Source organism: Triplophysa rosa, linkage group LG2 (assembly GCF_024868665.1).
Source record: "Triplophysa rosa linkage group LG2, Trosa_1v2, whole genome shotgun sequence".
Taxonomy (NCBI): Eukaryota; Metazoa; Chordata; class Actinopteri; order Cypriniformes; family Nemacheilidae; genus Triplophysa; species Triplophysa rosa.
Window position 1 is genome coordinate 26,878,237 of NC_079891.1, and position 21,037 is coordinate 26,899,273.

Consider the following 21,037-nt stretch of genomic DNA (forward strand, 5'->3'; position numbering starts at 1 on the left):
ATTACAACTAATTTGTTATTCTCATTGTTCAATAAGTAAATGGATTGGAAAGTGGTTAAAAAAATACTTTTACTAATTTACAGACAGAAACAACCCCTTATTGAAAGTGAGCATTATACCTAAAGTGAAAATTAAAATAACAGGGACAACTCTGAAATAAAAGTGATAGATATATTATACAAGAACAGTTAGTGTATAAGCAATACATGTGATTTTGCAGGTGTTTTAGAACAGGCATTTAGGTATGTGTCAAGGGATATGGCAGGGAGATCAGGTTATCTGAGGAATGTCAAGGCTCTTGATATCTGTCCATTTTGATATTAAAGAATTATGTATCAGTCTGTCCATAAATTAGTTAGAATGACCAACGATTGACATTGTATTTACATTCATTGTAATAAGGTTTGCCAATTAGTCAATCCTAATATTCAGAGACTATCCAGTGTCACTCATTGACCGTAATGGAGTTGGCAGAATATGACTGATGTTGAGGAGAAAGAAGAGCCCCACTGAAAATACCACCTTACACCAGTATGAGTTTCTGTGGTAGCATAGACTGCTTATGCTGGTTAGTGCTGGTTTGGGGCTAGTGTTTAATTTGCTTTCTCCCAAAAAGAAATACAGTGCATTTAAGGTACATTTTATCAGCATGTGTATTTCATGGGAGTCAAACCTGTGACCTTTGCTAACATAATGCCCTACCAATCGAGTTACAGGAACACAAGCTGGTTTGTTCAGTGGTCCCAGGAATGTCACAAGAAGATTTAAAGGTGCTCTCTGCTCATTGCAGTGCTACATAATCTACAGTAGCCTATAGCTGCATCATCATGTTTCATCTGGAGCATGTTCACCTGATCTGCCAGTTCAGGTGTTGATATTCTTCTCACTACTGAGCTGGCAGAGCGTTTTAAACACAGATAGATGACAGCTGGTGGGCACATAAAAGCTATTTAAATCATTTTCAATGTGTGCATGTCCTGAAGCACTTGGCATGCATTTGGAGGGGTTCGGCAACTAGGAAATGCTCTCTTGACACAATAGAGTTTTATACTCATTGATCAATGGGCATTGGGCATGTAGAGACATTTTTTCGCTTTCTATAGGACTGGAAAGGACAGACTCTCTGCTCGTTTAAAACAAATCTGTTTACAGGCGCAGAGTAGAAACTATTTCCAACCTTCTTACATGGGATTCCTTTAATTCCTTTAGAAATCCTTTTTAATATTTGGAGTTCTGTAATAGAAAACTTGAAAGCTATTTTAAATCCTGTGTGAATGTGAGCTATTGCCGAGAATCACATTAGTACAGTCAATTTGGAGGTGTGTGTGACCAGATTATAAATGGATTCATTTCAAAGTAATTCCAAAGTTGGTCAATTGAAATTTTACTGACACTTTTTTGCATGCTTTCTGTCAAACAATAATTAATTATCCTAAATTATCCACCCTGTTTTCTAATGGTTTGAAGTGTGACAGTCCCGTCTATATGAACTGTTTTTGTAGTAAAGTGAAAGTGAAAGGCATGTGAGGCCAAGTATGGTGTTCCATATTGTGCTCTGCATTTAACCCATCCAAGTGCACACACACACAGCAGTGAGTAACACACACACCGTGAACACACACCCAGAGCAGTGATAAGGTTGGCTGTATATGTGGGCTCAGTTAAACCCTGCAGAGGGAAAGAAAGATGCTTGGAATGGAATACTGGTGTACTGCATACTGTGATATGAATACTGTCAAGTGCCAACTATATTTTAAAAATAGCATGTGAAACAGTCTGCCGTATGCATTGTGCTGCACATTTTAAACAGTAGTGTCATGCTATTCTATTCTATTCTATTCTATTCTATTCTATTCTATTCTATTCTATTATGTAAAGGCTTTCTGTTCTAATCTACTGTATGTTGTTGTCACATGACCTCATTTTGTTGCATGCTTAATCTAGCCAGTAGTGGGCATTTATTCCATTATTTATTTATTTATTAGAACATAAATAGGGTTATTTATCACCTTTAATCTAATTTGGTCTAAAAATGCATTGAAAATCTTAGCTCTGTCCCTAGGTTGACAGTACTTTTATAATACAGTATTTTTTTTATTTTTAAGCAGGCTATTGTGTATATATATATATATAAATTAATGTTGATTTTTTTAAGTTCATTAAAAATCTAATACTTGCTCACATTTACTCAAGTATTTTTACGTTTTACTTGGGTAAAAGTACACATTTTTTTAAGTATGTAGATTTACATGACAATACATTTGCAAACTTTGCACATGTTTTAATACATACACTGCATTAGCATACCCACAAATTCCTATGTCAGCAGCAGTCACACGAGTCACAGCTCAAAGATTCATAATGGGATGTGCGAGATCAGCCAGTGTGCACGTTTGTATGTACATATGTGTATCTGTGTTTGTGCTTAAGAACAGCTAATGGAAAAAGAGAAAAGAAGAAGCAAAAGGAATTGGATGATTTGATTGAGCACAGTGTTCAGGCCGTCTCAACCTTTCCAGAGTTTAGACCCCTGAGATTTATTCTGTTAAAATGAACAGTCAATAACTGTCTCCAGTCCAGAGGTTTATTATAACATCCACCAGCAAAACAGAATGCAAAGCTAGAAAAACGGAGGCAAAGGTATATGCTTGAATCATAGGGTGAAGTTTAATTTAGTTAGTGTTTAATTAAACCTGCTCATTCATTCATTTGAATATTTTATATTTGACTGTTGTCACTCGCACCGGTTATCTGCATTCATGTCTCTCATATAAGTCTGCAGTATTCATATCCCCAAACAATTTTTACTTATGTCCACGTTATCAACCTTCTGCGTCTGCCTTCAATGAAAAGTGCCCTAAAGTGACCCCTCACATGGAGTGTGTTCTCTATCTGCATGTGTTGTTGAGTCATGAGAAGGTTAATGTGTTCAGTCTCTGAACAGTTTGCTGACTGCGGCTCTGCTCTCTGCTGAGGAGGAACAAACACAGCCAGATCAATCTCACCCTTGCCCCGCTCGGCTGATCGGAAGGAGGTTACCATATCCTCCTCTCTCACACGCACTGTGCCATGTCTTCTTATTGGCCCTTCTGTAGAGCCATAATTCCTTTTATCATAGAAATGTGTAATTTTTAAATATATCATCTGCCTATTTGTCTACTTGGAAATGTAGTAGGCCTACATAATTCTCTGTGGCCCTGTTGAATCATACAAAGTGAGCAGTTTCTTATTTCCACTTGCAAAAGTGATACTTGGGGGTTACTTACGTGTGTGTGTGTAAATTTTCGTTTAGATCCACTTCTACAGGCATTTCCAGTTTCATTATTCACTCTTAAAAATAAAGGTGCTTAAAAGGTTCTTCACAGCGATGCCATAGAATAACCATTTTTGGTTCCACAAAGAACCATTCAGTTAAAGGTTTTTTAAAGAACCATCTTTTCTGACCACAAAGAACCTTTTGGGAAACAGAAAGTTTCTTTGGATGTTAAAGGTTCTTTATGTAACTATAGACAAAAACGTTTTTCAATGGCATCGTGGAGCACCTTTAAGGGCCTGATCAGACAGAACGCGTCTTTTGCTGTGAGACGCGCCTCTTATGCGCGCCGGGCGCCTCGCGTTTCTGCCGCCTGCTGCGCCTCGCATTTAGGCGGAGCGCTCTGAGCGCCCGAAGTTGAACAAAAACTCAACACTGAGCAGAAAAGCGCTTGATGTCATGTGCACTTTTTCCATTGTCCAATCGGATGAGTGGAGAGGCGGGGCTTCCCTTGTCGCAATGCTCGGAACGCCTGGAGACATGGAGGAGAAACTTGTTGTGGCTGTTTCGGGTTACCTAGCAACATACAAAAAACGCTGCGCGCTGCTCTTTTCAAAGAGTCATCAAAAGAGCAGCGCGGCGCACCTCGCGTTTTCGAACATGAAAAGCGCGTTCTGTGTGATCGTACCCTAAGAGCGTTCTTTTCGTCTTTGCATGCCATAAAATGACAAAAAGCTATTCATTTCTGTTGGTGTAAAACATTTTGTCAAGAAATTACTGACTGGTATTGTAATTACCAGTCCTTGAGTTTGATGAGATGAGTTTACCTTAGATGAGTTTGGTCAGACCAAAGCATCTGTTGTCTCCGTTTTGATTATTAGGAAATGCAGTTGTGTCTAAAACGTTTCTTCTTACATAATATTGTGTGTAGTTACCATCTCCCATAGCTATCCACACTAAGTATGTGAGTGTGTTTTGCTGCTTTGTGTACATGATCAGTGTCTATAGCAATGTTCACTAGGCGACAGTCTTTGGAGCCACAGCCACCTGTAAAATGAGCATATATAAATGAGGGACATTAGGAAGACTTGTGTTCTCACACTCATTAATGTGGGAACAGCTGGAAAGCACATTGTGCTTTGGGGATTTCTTTAGCCTGTTTTTAAATAGCATTTTGGACCAAATTGGATCGTAAATATAAAATGGCACATATGAGTTTAGTGTAGTTCAGGCAGGAAAAATAAAAGAGGAAAAATAGAAGAAATCCCATAACTGCACCTATAGAGAAAAAGTTGCTCCTTGGATTCATTTACATTTATGCATTTGCCAGACGCTTTTATCCAAAGCGACTTATTGCATTGTACTATACATTTCTTTCTGACTTTGTGCAATCCCCTGGGATCGAACCCATGACCTTGGCGTTGCTAGCGCCATGCTCTAACCACTGAAGCATTCTGAACCGCTATCCTGAAGCATTGCGTATGACTTAATCAAATTAGTTTCCTTACACTCAAACTATAGATTTGGATTTATCTGAATGCTTAGCATTTTTCTTCAAATATATATCTTCTTCACACCATACTGGAAAAACAAGTTTCAACTCAAAACAAGTTGCAACTCAAAACAAGTTGCAACTCAAAACAGCAGTACAATACCAAATAATTGTCAATGTTTATCAGTTTGTAGTTAAAACCATGATAAAGGTTAAATCCACCACACCTTCAGATTTTCTCTCTCTTTTTGTGTCTAGATGACTCTGCAGACGAGGAGCCGACGTCTCAGTCGGACCACAGTGAGATTCAGGGCACTCTGAAGACTTTGGCCAGTAAGTTGGACGACCTCAGCACTTGTAATGACCTGATAGCCAAGCACGGAGCGGCTCTGCAAAGGTCCCTGAGCGAACTTGAGGCCTTACGCGTGCCTCTGGAAGGAGGAGAGAAGATCAAGGCTGTCAATGAGAGAGCCACCCTCTTCCGGATCACCTCCAATGCTATGATCAATGTAAGTGCAGACTCTCTCTTGCCACATACACAGATGTTAAGTCACAATACAATACAAACTATTTGGTTTGCTTTTAATTCTTTGAGTCAGGTAGCCATTTATTTATTTTTTTAAGATGTAATTTGGGAATTTAAATCTGAATCCATTAAAATCTCATGGTCACTGTGGGTCTAAAGTTGAAAGTTGTTGCTTTTTTGGTTTGTAATCAATGAAGGTAGAAGAACTGTAACCTCCTCTGCTGGGATCGATACAGGCCTATGTATAGCTCCTGGATTTGTGAATGTCCTCTGTGTCTTATATTTGATTTCCTAAATCAAATTTTGGACAGGTATTACTATCCTCAGCGACGAAAATCAATACTGGATGCGATTTCGTCTTGTGTGTTCTCATTTTAACTTTGGTAGACATCACTGAGCTCATCAGTCTGTGTCAAGCTTGGGTGAACTCTGGCAATTTCATGCTACTTATTTTTATTTTCTTGTGACTCGCTGAGAATTTCAACCAAGTGAAAAATGTACATGGACTGCATCATCAATTTACTAACTTAACCCTAAGTGTATTTGTGTGGCTATCCCAAAATCACAGACACTGAATACTCTTACATGCAACATGATTTAAGAGTTCATTTTAAAGCCATGAACTCTGTGATCTGTCAAATCCTGCGTCTTTTTCTGCAATCCTATTGTCATTTTAGTGTTTAACATTCATTTGAAATGGGATCCCGTTCCATGAACTCCACACATTTCAGTCTTTTTTTACGGACTTAATCCATTTTAACTAGGGCAAACTTTGTGACATTAGCATAACCCATTAGCCCTGTGAACGACAGTAAGCGTTTGAGTGATCTAACTCTCAGGTCATCAGATTTGCATGCTATCTCTGTTTGGTCAGCTGTGTGGACTCTTCTTTTGTTCATCATTTCTAAAAATGATTTATAACCGGCTGAATAGAAATACACACACATAATGAAAAGTGCTGAATAGCAGTGTGTGGCCCAGCTCATTAAACCACTATTACACTGAGCCACAGCTCTAATGAGAGACAAAATCTCTGTGTGTGGTGTGATGCTATGAGGATTATCCTGACACTGTCAATGTTATACTGTATGTTTTATATTCGTCTATATGTAAAATAAAAGGAGAGAGGAGATGCAGAGACTTTCACACTGCACTTGTGAGGTCCGCTCGTACATTTGCTTTAAATGTAGTAATAGCAGAATTGTTTGGTTGTTAGGTTGGGGTATATTCAAATTTCAGCTCAATTCATATTCATATTTTGTAGAGCTTTTCACTATATTGCAGTTGCCAAGTAAATATTAAAAATAGAAAAGGACAGAAAAAGGAAATAATAGAATAAAGTGGGGAAACACATAAAAATGATTTAATGCATTGTATTTTAAAAGACATGTGATTATTGTAGGTATTCCATAACATTGGCGATACTATCTGTATTAATAACTGTCTTTAGGATTTTAGTCAGACTGTTATGTTCATAGCACTATTAAAGCAGTAGTTCGCTCAAATATGAAAATTGTTTCATTATTTACTCATCCTTATGTTGTTCCAAATCTGTATGACTTTCTTCTGCAGAACACAAAAGATATTTTGAAGAATGTTGCTAACCGCACAACACTGGCCCCCTTTAACTTCTATTGTATGGACACAAAAACCATTCTCGAAAATGTATTTTGTATTCCACAGAACAAAGAGTCATATACAGTACAAGTTTTGAACAAACTTTTGTTTGCTGCATGCTGGTAACATTCTAATTGCTTTTCAGTGATTAATAAAGGACGTGACAGAATTTTTATATCTGGGTGAACTATCCTTTTAAATATGTCGGTAAATTTTTATGTAAAAATAGTTGCATGTATGTGTGTTTAACTGAGGTGTTTCTGACTGTTTTCTGATCATTTCACAAACTGAGACCATGCAACATAACAAGCAGATCATTAGTCAGATTTTATTTTAGCCATATTAAAAAATCTGAGCATTTTCTCTCCAACCATGTTGAATGCAGTACCATCTGTAGTTGACACATGCTGTTGTCAGTTTTAATTTACGAAGAGAATCACATGGCTCCTCTCCTCGCCAACTATTTTCAACAGCTTTTCCCAGATATAAAAATAATATACTGTGTGTGCAGCTCTTTTTTGACGTTTCTTTAAGTCACGAGCAGTCTGGGACCCGGGGCCTCACTCAGCAAAAAAAGGTGGAAGTGTTGTCTATGTTGAAAGTAAAGAGCTATAGTTTCATGAACGTATGAGGAAGCCGCAGTCACATGCTGAGTGCACGACTGAGGATCTTCTCTCATAGCAGAACTTCACACTGTCAATGCTGTGAGGAGTCCAGGTGAGTGACTTGGGTTTGTTGCTTGCTTTATTTACTTTAAAGGCACAAGGTCTGTAGTAACAGAATAGCAGGAGTGGAAAGACTTTTGCTATTCCCTAAACTGTCTTATGTTCTGTGTAGTATCAAAAATAAACATTTGCCAAAGCAGCAAATGCTTTAAGAAAATGGGCTTCTGCACATAAATTAAATGGCCATTTGGCCGGTAACATTTATTTTCATATTAAACAATACTTTACATAATTCATAGTTAAAGTCTGGTTGAAAGAATGACATTGTGACACTTGCTGCCAAGTAATTGAATTATATGTGTACTTTTTACTACTGTAGTTCATTACTTGTGTTAATAGTTGATAGTTCACCTCAAACAAACAGTCATCGTTTATTCACCCTCATGTCATTCAAAACCTGTATATGGCTCTTTCCTCAATGGTTTTGTGCCCATGCAATAGAAGTCAATGAGGGCCAATGTTTTTTGGTTACCGACGTTCTTCAAAATAACTTCTTTTGTGTTCTTCAGAAGAAAGTCATACAGGTTTGGAATGACAGAAGGGTGGGTACAAATGTTCATTTTTGTGTGAACTATCCCTTTAAGTTACTTGTATTAAGTGCTTATTATAAGTATGCTTTTTTCTTCAAAACTCTACGTGGCAACACAAGTGTGATGGTGCTTGCATTAAGCCCCCAAAACTAAAATATAGGACCAAGCTCACAAGTTGTTCTATATGTTAATAGGCCAAAAGTGCACTTTTACTGATGGATGGAGAAAAAATATATATAAAAAATAATAATAATAGTGAGTACTATATTAATCTACCACTGGCAAAACTGACTTGAACCCTGTTTTTTTTTTAACTCGCTTATCTTTTTCTTTGTGAGTCGGTCTGGCAGATAAATCCAGCAGACAGCGGTCAGTGAGATTAGTTTAGAGCTTTAGAGAGATGGACAAAGAAACAATATGAGAGATGATGGGAGAGACGGAAAGAAAGTACAGTGGAAAGATGTGACTGACACCCAGAGGCTGTGGTGCTGTAAAAGACAAGATTGGTTGTGACTTACTGATTCTGTGGCTGTAGTTTAGTCTCGGTCGTTATGGTGATGGATGAGCTCTGAGGAGAGGGATGCTCTCACATACTGAATTACATTTCAATGCTTATTTTTAGAGGAAGCTACAGTATGTTGTGCTGTAGGTTATTGTGTGTATAATAATGTGCAAGAAACGAGTCATTTTCATGTGTTGCTCTATATGTGGATTTTGGGATTCTGGATTCTTCCGCAGAACACAAAATATATTTTGAAGAATGTTGTTATCTGGCCCCCATTCATTTGCATTGGTTTTGTGTCCATACAATAGAAATAGGTGTCGGCGCTGTTCAGTTACCAACATTCTTCAAAATATCTTCTTTTGTATTCTACAGAAGAAAGATAGTCATACGGGTTTGAAATGACAAGAGGGTGAGTAAATGATGACAGAATTTTCAGTTTTGGCTGAACTGTCACTTTAAATTAAACAAACAACTGATAACTCAATCGTGTGATTCTTTTGTGTGTGACCTAATAGCAGAGGTGGATGAAGTACACAACTTCCTTACTTGAGTGAAAGTACAGATACTACTGGTCAAATATTACTCCACTACAAGTAAAAGTTGTAAAGACAGATTCTTACTTGAGTAAAAGTACAGAAGTACGTGCTTTTAAAAGTACTCAAGTATTAAAAGTAAATTTCCTTTATGTCAGTTGTGCATTGTTTTATTGTCGTATACCTTATGCCTCTGAAGCAACCTACTGAATACACCGAGTAGCTCACAGTATCAGTTGTATTAAAGGAGTAGTTCACTTCAAAATTTGCCCCCATTGACTTTCCATAGTAGTTTTTATTCCTACTATGGAAAGTCAATGGGGGCAAATTTTGCAGTGAGCAACTCCTTTAAGAGCTTCACATGTTTAGCACATATATGTTTCGTTTAGATATAATCCTGTATGATCATTTAGCTTAATTATATCCTCATTAGCCCCCTGGGCCTATATGTATTTATGAGCAGTGTTCTTATATTTTGTATATTCCCTTTACCAGTTTTAGCAGCAATTTACCAGTAAGTAGTAAGGTTCTTGTAAATAGTAAAGTGTAGAAGCCATGTGTTTGTTGGATTTATTACCATTTGTATTACCATAATTTAACTACAAACATAAACTATAGCTAGTATAATGAAACTATGGTATGTTTAGATGCTGTGGTTTTACTAAAGAATTCAAATGAGATTTTTTAAATTAAATTCCTCTTTGTAGTGTGTTTAGGGTTTTATTCCAATAGGATTTACCATCCCAGCAATAGAATCCATCACGTACAAGTAGACAACATGTATCCATAGTACAATTCCCATTATAACCATTAAATCCATTACATTTTATGATGTATTTTGGGCAGGGTTCTATTGTTTTTATTTCAACAAGAATACAACTATAGTTACTTCAGTAAAAACATCATTCATTCTCCAAATCGCTTTAGATGATATAGCAGCAGATCAGAAGTTAACACGCACGTGTAGCTCAAGGTGTATGTGATGCTTATTTACCGTTTAGCCGTTATGCCGATCATTTTCATGACAATGTTTCTACGATCTTTGACTGATCGTAACCCACAGATGATTACACCACACTTTAACGTGCCTTTTTCGTCTTTTATTCTTCTATTTGCCTTTTTAGAGCGCTATCAACGGTGTAGCAGCGCCTATACGTTTACATTAGTTTAGCGGGGAAGATCCCAGAGTTGCCAGATTTGCGTTAAAAAAATCTGCCAAATGGCCATTCAAAGCTTGCCGGAAAACCGCGAGCTTAGACATACTGAAATACTTGGCAACAGTAAAAGGTCCTGGAAGATCGCAAGCCAGATAAATTGCGCACACAGGAAAACCCGCTGCATAGAAACCATTTTCTACTTTTGGACCTTTTTATAAATGTAGTGGAGTAAAAAGTATGATATTTGTCTTTCAAATGTAGTGAAGTTAAAGTACAAGTACTCAGAAAAAATAATACTCAAGTAAAGTACAGATACTCAGAAAGTGTACTTAAGTACAGTACTCAGGTAAATTTACTTCGTTACTGTCCACCACTGCCTAATAGTAACCTAACCTCTCTTATTTATCTCTATTGCTCAATTCTACATAATCATAGACTCAACCAAAACAAAAAACCTGACTCAGGCCGTAGACAGACTGCATTCTGATACATCTGCTGCTTGTCGTGCTGGCGTGTTTCTGAACATGCAACAGTCATCACATAATCTCTGTCACTTCCGCCTTCAGTTTAAATGAGCTGGAGCTACTACCGTTTAACGGTTTCATAAGACGTCAGTCTAATATTGTGTTGTGAGACAGTAAACAAAAGTCATAAGAGAAAAAGCAGAAATAGTGGAACAGGAAGGAGTGAGAAGGCATTTCCCTGACCTCTTCCTGTGGAGACGATTTGTATGAGCTCAAGCAGTTGAATTTGTGCGTGGATAGATAAGATCCCTGGAGAATCGGGAAGCAGGATTATTGTGATGGAGGGGATAGGGAGGAGAAAGCCACATCTTACTCCTAAGAGGAGTAAGATGTGCTTTACACATCTAGAATTATAATAAATTTATGATGATGGGTCAATGGTACATATGTATTTTTGAGATGATTTAAGAGAGAAATCTTTTCAAATTAAGGTCAAGTTCAAATGGTGATGCAAGAATGGTGATGAAGAAATACATTTTTTGGCTTTGTACATTTAAAAATACATTCATACCATTTTAAATAAATAAAAAAACGAGGCTATCACATAATATTTTTTTTTACATTTTCCTAAATACATGTACAAATATTACTGTTGTATTGCTTAAAAGTGAATATGAACTTGAAAAAAATACACAGCATCTTTTCTGTTATTTTGACCTGTTTCTCTGTTTTTCATTTTATGCAAATAAATGCAAATAGAAACCATATATTTTATTTGACATTTGGGAGAGATGTTGTTAGTTGTTCACAGAATAAAATAACATTGAGCATTTTGCCTAAGCACACTATAAATAGTAAATTCAGAAAAACTGAAAATAATTTTGAAATGGTCAATTATTTCCGCAGCTCTATGCATATACTGACATAAACGACAAGTCATGAGGTTTGTAGGTGTTTAGTTTATGGGTTTCTCATCAACTGACAACAAAATGTCTTTGGTTGTGTCATTCATGTGATCAGATGTTTAATTCTACCCGTTCTCATCGATCTGCGTATAAATAACTCTCTGTTGCATTATCGTGTAATACGTACGCCAAAGTTCAATTTTGTGTGCATATGATGCGCCAATGTTTGTGTGCACCTCGGTGGAGAGCAGTCATTTTGAAACGTACATGAAGAGGAAACACTGAAAGAATTAAAATAATACTATTAGCTTTAGGGTTTGGGTTAGGGTACAGGTTAATAGGACAAATTGCCGTTTAATATGCACGCACGCTAAAATTTGCGTATCATATGCACGCAAAAATAGGCGTATTGTAGGCACGCACAATTGAACAACGTATTACACAATATTGCAACAGTGCGTGTTATTTATACGCAATTGATGAGAACGGGTTGGTTTAATTCCACAGGTATCTCTACTAATCCAGAGCAATGAATCTGTAATTTTGTTGATTAGATTTTTTCCCTTACACTAAGCCACGCCCCCCAGACTACCTTGCTGACCTCATATGTCAGTTTCACAATTGCGAAATCCTAAATTCCGCGCACATCTCTCTGTGTTGCTGTTTACCTCACGGCTCATCTGTCTCAATCGCAGGCGTGCCGAGATTTCCTGGACCTGGCGGAGAGCCACAGCCGCAGATGGCAGCGTGTACTTCAACATGAGCGAGAGCAGCGCACCCACCTGGAGGAGACCATCGAGCAGCTAGCCAAGCAGCACAACAGTCTGGAAAGAGCGTGGAGAGAGGCTCCCGCGCACGCTGTTAACACACCCGATACACCCACCGACACAGGTGAGATGTTGATGTCATACGCAGACCTGTAGGACATCATCATAATTGATGATTTGGCAGTAATGACCTCACATGTAACATGCTAAATCGCCATGACTGGTGTTTTGATATTAAAGATCTGTTGTTATGTGTGAACAGGAGTGCGTGAAAGGCCGCGGAAAGAGGAGGCAAGTGATGAAGATGAGGATACAGAGTATTTTGATGCCATGGAGGAATCACCTGCCTTTATTACAGTGACTGCCACAGACCCCTCTCAACACAGGTCAGCTTGTATAGACTTAGTATTTTATCTACAGTATATACCAGCTCCTTCAGTTCACCCGAAAAGGCTGTTGCGAGAAGGGATATAGCTATGGCCAAAATCTCGCGAAACTCGCCGGATGAGCACTGGTTTCATTCTAATCCTACTCCCAAACCTATCCCTAAACTTAAAGGTCCAGTGTATGAAATTTAGCGGTGAGGTTGCGAATGGGGTATATGCATACGGGTCGATGACGTACTTCCACTAAAATCTCAGCCAGGGTGTTACATCCGGCGCCATAGGGAACAATGACATTTCGCTTCAGGATGCACATTAGATTACGATCAACAACGTGAGTCTAATTATTCAAACACTTCACCATACGTCCACAACCAAAAAGGAGAAGCACTTCAGGCTATCCGATTCAAGGTACATACACATCGTTATCACTTGGCGAAAAATCCCCTTAGTGCGATGAGAGTGGAAGTGACCTAGCCGGCTGAGATTTTAGCGGATGTACGTCATCGCCACGTGTGCATATACCCCCTTGCAACCAACGGCTCATTCCACCCCTCCCTTTCAAAGCTCTACGGTGGCTGATACAGAACTAAAATGTCATCACGTTTTCGCTTCTTCGTCGAAGGAGATAACGTATTTACGAAACGTGCTCTGTAAAGCAGTTTGTCCCTTTAGGGCTACTGTAGAAACAACATGTGAATTCCATGCAAGGGGACCCGCGATATGTAGATAGAAATAGCTCATTCTAAAGTAACAATAACCTAACCCTTCATTATATACACCTCTGAAGACATAGTTATATGTTATATTGCATTTCTGTCAATAGATAAAAAAATTACACATTGCACCTTTAATATTTCGTAAGATTTTGACCGTAGCTGTATCCCTTCTAGCCTTAACCACCCAAAACATCCTTATCTCATTGTAGACCAGTATGCTGTTATTTTTTCCATCTAATCTACTGACGGGATGTTTATGATGTTGTGTGGTTAAAAATACACATCCACAAAAAAGAGATTTGTTGATTTTTAACGTTTTCATGACACAAAAAGCTCTGTCCTCTCATGTGAAATATTGAATGTTCATATATTTATATATGGCCCTCATAAAACAGCCATATAGCATCTACAGATATCTCACGTTCACATGTTGCCTACATCACGCTTCAAGTACCTCCTTGTGTTTCTTGTTGCTGCAGACGTTCTCAGAGTAATCTCAGCGGTGCTAGTGGAGGACACCAGGATGACAATGTGAGTTCTTACACGTGGAACAAAAGCCCTACATTTGGGCCATATACAGTACAGTTGGGTCCAAACTCCCTAAAAATTGAGTTGACAGCCTGGGAATCTGAAAATAAACATAAAACATTGAAAGATTAACAAAGTATTAAAGATTCTACATTATTCCTAGGTCACCACAAATGGTAAAAAATATACCCAAGCTGTCACTGGGGCAGCAGTACCCTTTCACAAAATACACATTTGCACCTAAAGATTGCATATTAGTACCATGTATTAGTACATGTAAGGACCTTTTTAAATGGTACAGCGTGGGTACATTTTTTGACCATTTTTTCTGACAGTGTACTTAGTAACATAGAGTACATAGAGTTCATGCTAGCTCAAATGCATGCAGTCATTAAATCAAATGAAGGACATTTTTAATATTTAAAATACAAATTAGAAAACTACTTTTTAACTAACTAATACCATATTTTTGTAGGGCACTGTATTTTACATGGTGCAGCAGCACAGATATCTCAGCATGAATGTGAATGTTTCCTCAGGCTGTGTCTGTTCTTCTTCAGCTCACAACTGTTGTGTTCCTTTCAATTAACTGACTCTTAATTAACTGAAAAACAACTCTCTAAATGACTAAATTCAGATGCGTTCCTCTCTCTTTTTCTGTGTCCTCCTAGTGTTCTGTGAGCAGTAATGATTTTTCAGGGAAAGAGGTGCAGCCTCACAGGAAGAGGCGGAGCAACATCCCAGAGAAGCCCAACTATTCGCTCAATCTGTGGAGCATCATGAAGAATTGTATCGGCAAAGAGCTTTCTAAGATCCCAATGCCTGTGAGTCACACACAGCCCTCTGAATTAAAATGATCGTACATTGTGCATTATCACATGAACAGTAATGTATGACATCATCAGTGACATCACTAGTATTTGTGTCTGGTTGTCATTCAACCTTTTTAATGTAGTTCTATCCCGGTAGAATGCTTTCATGCAAACGTATCTCAGTCACTTTGGATTAAAGTAAGGTATGCACTTCACCACTGGGCGCAGCCAAGGTCCATCCTCTCACTTTCTCTGTGTGTGCAGGTAAACTTTAATGAGCCGCTGTCAATGCTGCAGCGTTTGACCGAGGATCTGGAGTATCACGAGCTGCTGGATAAGGCAGCGCGCTGTGAGGACTCTCTGGAGCAGATGTGTTTTGTCGCGGCCTTCTCAGTGTCCTCCTACTCCACCACAGTGCACCGAACGGCCAAGCCCTTCAACCCTCTGCTGGGAGAGACCTACGAACTGGACCGCCGGGAGGAATTCGGCTACCATTCCCTCTGTGAACAGGTCAGAATCCGATAAGCTAGCAGAAGAAAAACTTCACAGATCAGCTTCATTATTTCTCTTTTAATAAATCCTGGCCTTAATAGAAATGGACAGGTTTTCCAATCCAATGTCCTGGCTTCCAATACAGTAAATTCCTGAAGGTTGGAATCAAGGCCTGCCAAACATTTTTTTTTTATTGCAGAAGCCGCTTCACTCAGATTTTCACTTCGCTTTTCTTGAATGATTTTTAAAAACTGATTACAATCTGTTAATACAGATTTTTACAGTTTTAATTGTTGTACTATTTTATAATACCGTTGCGGATTTTTCATGCACTTTTTTGCCCGTTTTCTGTAAAGCTGGTTGCAATAATACACATTGTGATAGCGCTTCAGAAATAAAATAACTAAAAGAATTATCAGTCATGGCATCACAAAACATCAGAATTATGATACATTACATTTATTAATTTAGCCAATACTTTTATCAAAAGCAACTTATAAATATGAAATATCTAAAGAAATTCGTCATAAAGTGTCCAGTGTCATTAGCAGTGCATTGAATTTCAGTTATTTACGTTTATTCATTTAGAAAATGTTTTTATCCATAGCAGCTTACATAAAAAGAGCATTTTACACACACTCAACCTTCATCATTCATGCCTGTCATGCAAGGTACAAGGCATACTGTTTGGAGGTTAATGATGGTTGAAGGTGACTGAGAATTAAAGACCTTCAATGAATTTCTCACGTACAAAGGAGCAACAGCACCCCCTGGTGTTTTATTATGTCTGAAACGTGCCTGTGTTTCTCAGGTCAGTCATCATCCTCCGGCAGCCGCTCATCATGTGACGTCACAGCGAGGCTGGTCCCTGTGGCAGGAAATCACCATCGCTAGCAAGTTCCGTGGCAAATACCTCTCCATTATGCCTCTGGGTGAGTGTCTTTAAATTCTTAGTAACATGGCATTTGTGAATTTACATTGCCAAAGTGATGCATGCAGGTATGACAATTATGATTCTGTAATGGCAATCACATCTGTCAAGTCCATTCTAAGTGGATTAGACTTCTATTCAGAACAACAGACACACGTCATGATTTTCTCTCTCTGTCCAACCAGGTGCAATCCACCTGGAGTTTCATGCCAGTGGAAACCACTACGTGTGGCGTAAAGTCACTTCCACCGTACACAACATCATTGTGGGCAAACTGTGGATCGATCAGGCAAGTTTCACAAAGCAAGTTTAGTGTAGGTATATTAAGGGACAGTTCACCCCAAAATGAAAATTCTGTCTTCATTTACTCACCCTCAAGTTGTTCCAAATCTGTATACATGTATTTGTTCTGATGAACGCATAAGAAGATATTTTGAAGAATGCAGGAAAGCAAACCATTTTGGGGCACTTTTGACTACCATTGTAGTTTTTCCTATTATGGTAGTCAATGGTGGCTAAGAACTGTTTGGTTACAAGCATTCTTCAAAATATCTTGCTCTGTGTTTATCAGAACAAAGAAATTTATACAGATTTGGAACAACTCGAGGGTAAATGATGACAGAATTCTTAGTTTTGTGTGAACTGTCCCTTTAAGAGCGAAAGACGTTTCTATTATACAAGCCTAGTCAATAAAACGTAACCTTACTGACTTCGCTTTTCTTGAATGATTTTTAAAAACTGTGACATTGTTTAAAAGACCTTCCACTTTGTTATACAATAAGCTACAGTATGTGCAAGGCTTTATACCCATTATAAAAAGTCTGGCTTGCAAAATTACATATGACGTAACAGAAATGCATCATTTTATTGTTAAATAATTTTAATTGTTGAAAACATGACCAAATGAACACCTAATGTGACACACAAGCTTTACTAAAAGCATCTGGGCGTAACGTGCCCATGTTCTGACATGCTTTCTGTCTTTCAGTCAGGAGATATTGATATAGTCAACCACAGGACCAAAGAGACCTGTCAGCTCAAGTTCTCTCCCTATAGCTACTTCTCAAGGGAAGTTCCACGAAAGGTTCGTTTTATAAATTATACTGCTTCCCTTTTTCCTCTCATCTGTTTCTCGCTTTCTTTCTCACTCAAGATTGAACTGTCATTTATTTAAACTCGCCCCCTGTCTTTCCCGTGTGCCAAAGGTAGTCTCCATGAATTGTGTTCGTTACTCTGACAGTTTGAGTATTTTTTATGGATAAATCATCTTTCTACCCTATTCTGTCCTCTCTTCATGCTTTTGTAGTTGAACCCCAGAGCTTGTTGTCCTTATTGTCCTTGTCAACCTGTAAGGTCACAGGGGTGGTGATGGACAGCGATGGCCAGGCCCACTACATCCTGTCTGGCACGTGGGACGATAAGATGGAGAGTGCCAAGATAGTCCAGAGCAGCACAAGAAACAGCAGCTCTGAGGGCAAACAAAAGACGGTCTATCAAACGCGCCCACCCAAACTACTGTGGAAGAAATACCCGCTACCGTAAGAGACACCTTCAGAGAGAGCATTCAACACACGCAAATATCGGCCCACCCATACATATACATGAAACAACTGAACTATCTTATAAACTAAAGGGGTGTTACAATTTTGTTAAATATTGATCTCGTGCGAATTTGAAATTGGGTTGATTCGTATGCTTTTGTTGTCATGATTGAATAAAGTTCAAAGTTAAATCAAATCTTTCTCTTGTGCTCTCAGAGAGAATGCTGAGAACATGTACTCTTTCTCCTCTCTGGCTTTGACGCTGAATGAGGAAGAGGAGGGTGTATGTGTGACGGACAGCAGGCTGAGGCCGGACCAGCGGCTGATGGAAGCTGGACGCTGGGACGAGGCCAACGCAGAGAAACAGAGACTAGAGGAGAAACAGAGAGCCACCAGGAGGAGGAGAGAGGCCTCAATGGCCATAGATGACGGTGAGCAGAGATGCAGACAGAAACCTCTTTTAAATTCAAGCTTCTTGCTAACCATCGCTAGGTCTGATAAGCTTTCCCAATAATGCTAAGTGATAACGAAAGTAAAAGTGAACGAAATTGTTCTCTTGTATTGTAATTCAGTGTTGTTTTGTATTCCAGGACGAGAGTTTGAGGGCTACAAGCCGATGTGGTTCCACAAAAGGATGGATGAAACGACAGGAGACTTGACCTTTGTTTATAAGGGGGGTTACTGGGAGGCTAAAGAAAGACAAAACTGGAATGAGTGTCCCGATATCTTTTGAAGACATGAAACATTTTACTGACAGAGTAAACAGGAAAATAATCCTTCAACAAAGCCTTGCGATGGCCACTGAGGTTGTGAAAAACTGCACTTATTGAAACTCTTAAAGCGAGCGTGTGTTTGTGTGCGAGCGTGTGTGACGTATATCTTCACCTGACTCTTAAACAGACTTGCGCAGGAGAAGGGAAGAACAGGACCCGAGTTCTCTCTCAAGTTCACCTCAAAGATGAGTGAGTCGGAGAAACGCGTAGATCTTCTAGCCAAGTGCCGCCCACTTTATCTTCCAAAGCGAAATCAGGTTGTTTTTATTCTGTACAGCCCCTTCACAAAATGCACTTTCCCCCTACTTCCAGCATTACTGGAGTATAAACATGAGACTCAGTCATGTTTATAATTAGATCATATCAGAGACGCTCTTACTCATTCCCTGCTGGCCTAGAAACTCACCGAAACAGGAAGAAGAGGAAAGTCAGATGCTGCTGCAACATATGGATAACATTTATGTGAATTGTTCCACTTAGTGTACTTCCTTAAGGAAATTTTCATATCAACAATACTACCATATTTGGGCAAAGGAAGTTCTTGTTCACATATCCCAGAGAATTAAGGGGGCACGGTTGTTGGAATTGTTTATTGGAGATATTTTACCTGGCCCTTCCCACTTTGCATATGCTAAGGATCAACCTTTGAAAAAGCCATTGCAGGCATGGTTTTAACGCCTGATTTGACACAAACCTTCAAAAATGCTTTGAATCCATGAAGGTGAATTTCAATTGTCACAGCTGCGTCCTGCATTGCTCAGCGGAGCCTCTCAGTGGTCATTCTCCATGTTACTGTGACTGCCACAGTACAATGCATATCAATGCAATTAAAAATACCTTTTTGTACAATCAGGATTCTGAATGAATGAATGACTGATTAAACAAATAGACATAGCAAGCGTCCAAATGTAATGCAGAAATGAGTGAAGATGCTTTGTGTAAGTCATTTACTCATTAGAAATGCTTGTATTTATTAGCGGTAGAGATAGCGGATTAGAACATGATCACGCGCGTGTTCCCAGCGAAGGCGATTCGTATCTGTTATTTTACAATGTGGTGCTGCTGTAGAAAAGCACATTGTATATTCTCATCTAATTGAACTGTTGAATTCAGTTCCCAATAAGATAATGTAAGATCAGACATGTTTTCTAGCAGTCATAAAACATCAGTTACAAAAAAATAAATATTATAGTTTTATTACAGCTGTGCACTTTGGAATTATGTAGATGCAATACAAACCTGTTTCTTAAAGGAATACTCCACCCAAAAATGAAAATTCTAAAATTTAATCACCCTCAAGTTGTTCCAAACCTGCATAATTATTATTTTTTGTTCTGTTGAACACAAAGAAAGATATTTGGAAGAATTTTAGCAACTGACATTTCTGGGACATCATTGACTACCATAGTAGAGAAAATTAAAATGGTAGTCAAAGGTGCCCCAGAACTGTTTGTTTTCCTACATTCTTAAAAATATCTCATTTGGTGTTCAACAGAACAAAAAAGATACAATAATTCTTCCTACTGTGGTAGTCGATGTCCCAGCAATGTCAGTTGCTAACATTCTTCTCTTTGTGTTCATCAGAACAAAGACATTTATACAGGTGGTTTGGAGCAAATGATGACATAATTTTAACTTTTGGGTGGAGTATCCCATTAAGTTAGATAAACTCTGAATCAAATCCTTGGTATTTCGTATGAACATGAAAAGAAATCCCTCGGCTCTTCAGCAGATGATTCACACCAGACCTTTTTGAAGTTCTCGCTGATTGTTCTTTTTGCTTTTGAGAATGTAGAATTAAGACTTTAAATTTTATTTTGCTCTCTTACCACTAGATGTATTTTGTGATAACAAAGGTGGTTATCATATTGTTATTATGGAAACAAAATAATGATGCCATCCTAATAGATGCTGTGTTTTGGTCAAAATCTGGATTTTAACCAAAATGTTTATTGTAAATGCATCTTTTAATCAAAACATGTCAGCGGGTCAAAAGTTATTTTTTTGACGAGCTTTCAATGTTTGATTAAATGTTAATATTAATATTTTGTATTAAAACACACTGACTCAAACATTGGCAGCAACTTTTTGTCACGTTTGAAATTTAAGTATGGAGAAAGGTACCAGTAAGGTCTTTGAAATGAAGTTTCAGACATAATTCCTTGTTCATAACATACAGATAAATCCTCAAGACATGTTCAGTACTATGTGAAAGGAGAAAAGAAAAAACATATATAGATCAAGAGGTTCACAGAATACAAGTTCAGCCTTCCATGCTGGGTCACTAAACAAATACAGAGAAGTTGAACCTGACTGCTGATGGATTGAGTTCGTTCAGTATCTCATAAAATGTTTGTCATAAGAACTAAACACTTTAACTTCCA

The 21,037-nt window shown here is 38.3% G+C and overlaps 1 protein-coding gene across 4 annotated transcripts in view; it reads left to right on the forward strand.

Moving 5' to 3' along the window:
- osbp2b (oxysterol binding protein 2b) overlaps nt 1–21,024 on the forward strand; it is a 45,227-nt gene extending 24,203 nt beyond the window's left edge. For all 4 annotated transcript variants that reach the window (XM_057322512.1, XM_057322522.1, XM_057322531.1 and 1 more), the window contains 12 exons: nt 5,004–5,254; nt 12,403–12,598; nt 12,737–12,860; nt 14,056–14,107; nt 14,776–14,928; nt 15,181–15,426; nt 16,220–16,340; nt 16,525–16,632; nt 17,332–17,423; nt 17,693–17,877; nt 18,097–18,311; nt 18,471–21,024. In XM_057322512.1, coding sequence (XP_057178495.1) covers nt 5,004–5,254; nt 12,403–12,598; nt 12,737–12,860; nt 14,056–14,107; nt 14,776–14,928; nt 15,181–15,426; nt 16,220–16,340; nt 16,525–16,632; nt 17,332–17,423; nt 17,693–17,877; nt 18,097–18,311; nt 18,471–18,613 — 1,886 coding nt within the window. In that variant the 3' untranslated portion in view covers nt 18,614–21,024. The remainder of the gene's footprint in view (nt 1–5,003; nt 5,255–12,402; nt 12,599–12,736; nt 12,861–14,055; nt 14,108–14,775; nt 14,929–15,180; nt 15,427–16,219; nt 16,341–16,524; nt 16,633–17,331; nt 17,424–17,692; nt 17,878–18,096; nt 18,312–18,470) is intronic.
- Nucleotides 21,025–21,037: the final 13 nt, after the last annotated feature.